The 7,032-nt window shown below is 44.1% G+C and overlaps 1 protein-coding gene across 3 annotated transcripts in view; it reads right to left on the bottom strand.

The window, feature by feature from the left end:
* Positions 1-1,534: 1,534 nt before the first annotated feature.
* ACOT11 (acyl-CoA thioesterase 11) overlaps positions 1,535-7,032 on the bottom strand; it is a 53,316-nt gene continuing 47,818 nt past the window's right edge. For all 3 annotated transcript variants that reach the window (XM_068239013.1, XM_068239012.1, XM_068239014.1), the window contains exons 12-16: positions 6,654-6,737; positions 5,984-6,117; positions 4,874-5,005; positions 3,782-3,905; positions 1,535-1,964 (exon numbers count right to left, since the gene is read on the bottom strand). In XM_068239013.1, the coding sequence (XP_068095114.1) occupies positions 1,815-1,964; positions 3,782-3,905; positions 4,874-5,005; positions 5,984-6,117; positions 6,654-6,737 (624 nt within the window). In that variant the 3' untranslated portion in view covers positions 1,535-1,814. The remainder of the gene's footprint in view (positions 1,965-3,781; positions 3,906-4,873; positions 5,006-5,983; positions 6,118-6,653; positions 6,738-7,032) is intronic.

Here is a 7,032-nt window from a genome sequence, read left to right as displayed (position 1 = left end):
GTGCAGGTGTTTCTGACATTATTGTCAGAACTGACATTTTACCTACATTCTTTTTTCTGGTATTTTTCAGATACTACTGCAGCCAAATAGATCAGAAGGGCTGCCAGGTAACTGGTATTATTTAAAAGGAAATAAATTTGTCAGCCTCCATATTCTTCTCACTCCAGTTGTCCTTTAACAATAGCCCCCGCAACCCCCGTCATTGTGGTTGAGGGCCCGGGAGCAAGCCCGCCCCGCATGTGCAGTGCCGCTGATTCCGCGGCTCCAGGTTACTCCATACGCACAGGGAGGTTGGATTGGCTGTTACGCGGCCCCGCATCAGGAAGAGGAGGTGCCCGCCCCGTAAGGATTAGCAACAATGCTTTGTCGCCAATCTTCTGGGGAGCCGTGCTCAGCGACTGGGACAACACAGCAGAGAGGGAAGCCTCAATAGGATCCTGAGAATTCCCTCGCTTTAGGTAAGTATCTGATGTTGTGTAACCGAGCTTCAGCTCGGGAAGTCTTGAAGTGCTTGCAGCCAGCCAATACGGCTTCCGTGCCTGTCACATGACATGGAACTGAAGCCGCATGGTGATTGGCTGGCTGCACAGCACTTGCAAACTGAAGAGGCAGTGAAGAGAGACTGCCGTCGGGTCGGGAACAGGTAAAATATAACTCTGCATTATGGTCAGGACCGGGCACCCATAGCTCTCGCCCACCCACGACGATGGTGAGTGCCCTCAATGTAGTTACGCCACTGGCTTGTATCTGTGTTTACAAAACCGTTTTTGGCTTCCGGTTGATGTTTGTGTGTATACGTAACGTGTATCCAATCTGTTATTTGGTTATAAAAAAAAAAATACATTTCACAGATTTTTTTTAACCACTCTGAGACCACCTAACGGAGGATAGTGGCCGCAGAGAGGCTCTCCCGTTCCTCAGTCACGCCAGGTGGTGTGACCTCGCGAGAGCCGAGATTTGCAGGGAACGAGTGCTCGTGCTCCTGCGCGTTCCCTGCAGTAAACAGAGCAGGGTGGCCGGCAATCAGCCTGTCAGCGCAATCGGAGCTGGCAGGCTGAAATAAACATAAAAAACAAATAAATAAGTTTACAGCACTGCGATCTCGCGCAGCGCTCACTGTACAGGGGACAGCCGTGTTCCTCCCAACAGCTCACAATCTAATCACATACATAGGCTGATGCCTATGTATATATTGTGTAGTATCTGTATCGCAGTCTAGGGCTAATTTAGGGGTGAGGATAGAAGACATAGGAATCTTTTTTTTTTTTTTTTTTTTAATAAAAAAAAAATCAAAAAAAAAAAAAAAATCGCAGCAGCAATCAGAGACCACCAAAAGAAAGCAGAAAAAGAGGTAAAATTCATTTGGGTGCCAAGTTGTATGGCTGAATGTATGCTGAATCGTAAAAAATGGCCTGGTCACTAGGGGGGTATAAACCTGTGGTCTTCAAGAGGTTAAGGAGGGGTGGGGGGGACTTTTTGATGCCAAGTAAGACTGAAAGCGGTAAAAAAGGCATACAAACAAATGTAACAGACATCAGTTATGTGAAATGTTTAATTTTTTTTGCAACAAACAAACCACACCCATAAGTAATGGACCTACACATTTCCTACCTGTCCATACAATAATTCATACATTGACGTCCCTCTGCTCCACCAGAGAGACTCTTGTGCAAAAAACTACGAGATGCTGGAAGACTCACTCTTGTTCTTTAGCTCATCGGACTACAGTTCCCACAATGCACCTTTGGGAGTATCGTCAAAGCTGTCAGCTCCTTATAAAGTTTATTTGTATTCCGGACTGTGAGGTTACAGTCCTAGGGTTCCGGCTTGTTGAGGTCTGTAGTGTTTTGGAGCAGGAACCTCTCACAGGCCTGGTAGGTGCTGGCAAAGTCGGAGGACAGTCCAGAGATGTTGGTTGTGATTTGGGAGACGAGTCCCGGTGTAAACTGGTTGTAGTAAGAGACCTGTGGAGGAGGCACACAGACAGTCCTGCTTATTCTGCTGTCTTTGGGGGTTAAGAAAGATTAAAGTAAATTATTGTGTAGTATGGATACAGAGGCGCTCAGAGGTGCATGTCATAGTACCAGACCTGCTTTTGTATATGTTCCATCTTATTGCCTGAGGAAGCGGGTCACTCCCGCGAAACGCGTTGTATTTTACTGGAGTATGTAAATAAATTGTTTTGCTGAAAATTCATGGGCATTTTCTTGCGTCTGCCTGGAGGAGGTAAGTCCACCACTACCTCCTCACTTTTAAAAGTTTTTAGATCTTTTTATCCTTCTGGCGCCTCTGTATCCATACTGCGTTATACATATTCTCCCTTGGGGGAGGGGTGTTACCCCTTTTTTCCTTGATCTACAGAGAACAACTTCTTGATCCTGAGTGAGGACAGGTCTACTCTCCCCACCTGCTTCTACCATGGTTGCCTATGCGGTAACCCTGACTTGTAAGTATATTGCACGTACTCTTTGCACACACCTTTCTTTACCAGTGCATACTATACTATATTGGGCTCTCGGTGTTCCTCTTTTTGCTTCTTCTAAAGTAAATTATTTTTATTACAAGTAAATTCCTTAGCGCTGTCAAGCCATTTCCCACACTCTGTGCAACCTGCAGACAACCAGTGTTCAGAATAGGGACAAGTGACCGTCCCCATAAAAACAGATGTACTGGAGTCAGGCTTGGTTTCAAACACAGGGGGATACAGTTTATTTAAATTGCATTAAATTGCATCAGCAATAATCAACAATCAAATTGCTCAATGCTTAAATTTCACCAATCGTAGTACAGATAGTGCCCGTTCTCCTTCCCAACCAGGTTTCGGTGTTATGGCGTCATCAGGGGATATTTTATGCAAGAGGGTCCAATATACATGGACCCTCAATGTGAGTTGAACTTGTTGCCATTCTTTCTGAGCACTGAGTGCCAGTTCTGAGTGTGGGAAATGGTTTGACTCAAATGCTTGACACACACACACACACACCACACACACACGTTTTTAAAGTCGGCCAAAAGGAACCTGAAAGCGCTCTTTGTTTAAGAAAGCTCTCCAAGTACAATTTTGCTTTCTTAAACAAAGACTTTTCAAATTATTACTTCCACATGTCCAGTAAGCAACACCCATAATGCGCCACTTCAGGACTGTGGGTGGGGTCATGCAAATCATCTTTTTTGGACATTTAACTCGTGTACATCCAGGATGCATAGCTCCTCCCACTGTCCTGAATTGTTGCATTATGGGGCTTGCCTTTCAGACACGCCTTATAATCTTGCAAATGACTTATTGTAAGACGCTACACTGTACTTCCACCTGTCTTCATGCATTCCTGTCAAGAATGATCACAGGCACTAGCAATCATACATAAACATATGACATTAAAGAGGCTCTGTAGTGACATATAGTAGATTGCAGTAAATTATTCCGATACCTACTTTTTACAGCAATTTTCCTGGTTTCAGCCTCAGAAACACTTCCTATATGTATAGATTTGCTGTATGTATGTAGCCCCACCCTCCCAGTGAGGCTTAGACCAGGCTGTTTAGCTATGCAGAATTCTCCTCCTAGAGCACTCTGGGAGACGAGGTATATTTTCTACTGGCTTCAGAACTCTCAGTAAACAAACATTCAGCAGATACACCTGACAGAACTAAAGATGTCCCCACTTGTTGATAAATTTCAGAGTGTAACTCAGAGGAAAGATTTTAAAATGGGCAAATACTGACTAAATAATTTGTAAATTTATATTGTAAAAAAAAAATAAGCAGTTCCCTGTATACACACCTTTGTCATGTCTCCTTCTGACCATATACAGAATCCAGAGCACAGGGTCTCGCCCCGGGTGTACTCTGAGGTGGGGGGGTGCGTCGGCAAGGAAACGGATCGGAAAGCCACAACGTATGGATCCCTAAAAAACAAAACATTCCATTTTATAAGTCTCTACAGAAAGGTGGGAGAAATTGACTTTTTGTAAAATGTATCTGTCATGCGCGTGTTACAGAAAGCAGCTTTAACCTTCCTACAGCAGATATGTCCCAGGCCCCCTAGTGGTCGGCTGTCCCAAAACTAGAGCATGACTCTTCTTTCTGCTGTGGCAGAAACGGTCTTGTTCAGGCAAAACCATTAGTAGATTGGTGGGGGGAAATTTAGGAGTAAACCTAACCATCACATGATTCTGTAGTTCTTACATAACCATCACTTGGTTTGGTAGGTTCTGCAGTTCTTATGTAAGCATCGGTGGTTTAGCACTTTCTTTAGTACTTATGCAACCATTACATGGTTTGGTAGCTTCTGCAGTTCTTATGTAAGCATCGGTGGTTTGGTACTTTCTTTAGTACTTATGCAACCATTACGTGGTTTGGTAAGTTCTGCAGTTCTTATGAAACCATCACATGGTTTGGCAGGTTCTGCAGTTTTTCTTCAGCCAGTAGGTGGTTTTGGCAGATTCTGCAGTTCTTGGTCATAAGAACTGTGGCGGTGGTGGTGGGGATCTCACTACAGGAGTTCCCGCATGTGGTTCAATCCACGACTAAAGATGATCAATGGTCTGAACATTTTTCCAACACAATGAAACTGTTGTTCAAATTTGTATGCTGACTGAAAGTAGCCCAAGCCAAATTGCAGAAACTGCATTTGATTAGTCCAGTTCCATGGAGCGAGTTACTCCGACCTACCGAACAGCCAATACGAATGGTTAGAGTTGGACAACAATCATTGTTTGGCTTCTGACTATCAGTGAAAGCTCTTCCATAATTTTCATGATAATGTCCAAGATAAGTGCTTCAACTTCACAAGTATCTGCAGAAATACACCCTGCATGCTACACATCATCCTATAAATAACTTTAATGTATGGTCAAGTACTCAGTTTCCTCACCCTTTATCACAAGGTGGCCGTCGTGAGGCCAGGATGATGAAGTCTTGAAGCTTTCCATCTGCTCCACGCACCGTGGTGACTACGTGATAAATGGCATCATCTTCATTCACTTGTTGTAGAAGCTCGGACTTCCTGTAGTAAAAACAGGACAGTTATACAGAGGATGTGGGCAATCAAACACCCACCTTTCCTATCCTCCCACATGCACTCACTTGTTGTAGAAGTCTCACAGACACCCATATTTCCCACCTTTACAACCTCAGATCCGTAGGGTCTAATAACATGACCACCTCCAGAGTTGGACTCAAACTCTTTGGAGCCAGTGCACTTTGTCATGCTGCCCCTACTCTTTGGAACGCCTTGCCACATCCAATCAAGACAGCTCCAACCCTAAGGACGTTTAAATCAAAACTAAAAAGCCACCCGTTTAGTCTGGCATTTATGATCGCATACATTTTTCCCCTGTAACTCATCACAAACCGCAACTATGTACTGATCTGAGACAAGCTTATGCACTTTGGGTCCTTCGAGAAGAAAGTGTTATACAAATGTTATGGCGAGGAAAGGAACAGCGCTACTTAAAAACACATTGCATCCTTATGACTACCTGCTTGAGAGTGCAAGCCCCACTAGTGGGATAAAATACACACCCAGCATTCAAATAAAATAGTCGGCCTGGTGATGCGCTGATCCACCTTTGCGCAACTTTGAATTTTTACTTGGTAGCGCACCCAGGCTATGCATATGCATAATTTAGGATTAGTTAGTGTTAGGGCCCCTCCCATTGGGGATGACTTCTTCGCAGTGGGAAGGATGACTACTTAATAAGTTGCATGCAAGCTGTTACGAAAACAAACATCCTCCAATGGTAACTTTGGTCAGCTGCTCCCATGTAATAGCATTGCTTATTGATGTTTATGCAGAGCTTCTGTTTGGTTTCAAGGTGCATTTGTAGTTCCTGGGGGGGCTCAGCGCACCTTTGATTGGTGGCCATTCGGAGGCAGCCTGGTGATGAGCTGATCCACCTTTGCGCAGTTATACAAATGTTATGTTGTTGTTCTAGGGGTACCCTTTACAACCAACCTCCCCCATCTCCCACAATATACTCACATGTAGTAAGGGTCCCACTTTGTTCGGCAGCTCAGGTCAGACAGTAGGTTGAAGGACTGCCTGGTATCAACCTTCACCTTTATCTCGACCCTGAAGGACAGAAACGAGTTGTCTTCCAGTGTGTACAGCCGGACCTGGTGGAAGCGAGACAACGGATTTTTAGTTTTATTAATTCTTAATTTTCATTTCCTACTCTGCAAACCTTTTAAATGAAGTGTTGTAGATCTGAACAGATATGTCTTAGTTACAAAAGAATAGATTTGCTTGCATAGTCACCTACATCGCGCAGAGGTACCACAGTATTCACAGGTGTGGAAGTACTCTCATAATTCACACATTTGATTTAGAAACAAAGTGGTCCAATTAAAAAAATGCATCTACTGATATAGAGGATTGTGAGGTCGGAATTCTGGGCAAAAATGGCGGATGGAAGACACAGACCCTCACATCAAAGCGGTTGGTCTCGGCGCTCAATACTATAGTGTGTGGAGTGTATAAGGGTATATATTGCCGGAGCCCCAAATGACTTCTCCCTATGAGTTGCTACGACTCGGAGGGGGAATAGTATGTAACGCCGCTGGGTATTTACGCATCAGCAGGGCGAGCTGTCATTCGACTCACCCTGTGCCCAGCTCACAGTCGGCGTACTAATCCGCATGCGCTCACGTACCTTGTCGATTTCCGTGGCCAGGACCCAGTCTGATTTGGACATCAGTGTTTTCAGGGCAGACACGTTGTTGTAACTCAGGTAAACCTGATAAAAGAATTGATTATACCGTTTTTACAATTTCTATAAATATGACAATAATATCCCTGGAAAAGGAAACAAGGTAATATACAGACAGGCAACTGGTATGGTTTAAAAGAATAATAAAAACGGCAGCCTTCATTTACTTCTCCTTTAAGGTTCCCTTTAAAGGGAACCAAGCACCACTTTTTTCTCCTGGTTTCTAATAGCTACAAGAGCTGCCATATTCCCCCCTTCACCATCTAGATGCCTATTATCTATCGAGGGGGAAGGTGTGAAGATAGGATCTGTGACTTCTCTT

This window comes from Hyperolius riggenbachi, chromosome 6, assembly GCF_040937935.1.
Source record: "Hyperolius riggenbachi isolate aHypRig1 chromosome 6, aHypRig1.pri, whole genome shotgun sequence".
In the NCBI taxonomy this organism is placed as follows: domain Eukaryota; kingdom Metazoa; phylum Chordata; class Amphibia; order Anura; family Hyperoliidae; genus Hyperolius; species Hyperolius riggenbachi.
This window is presented reverse-complemented; position numbering and strand designations above follow the sequence as displayed.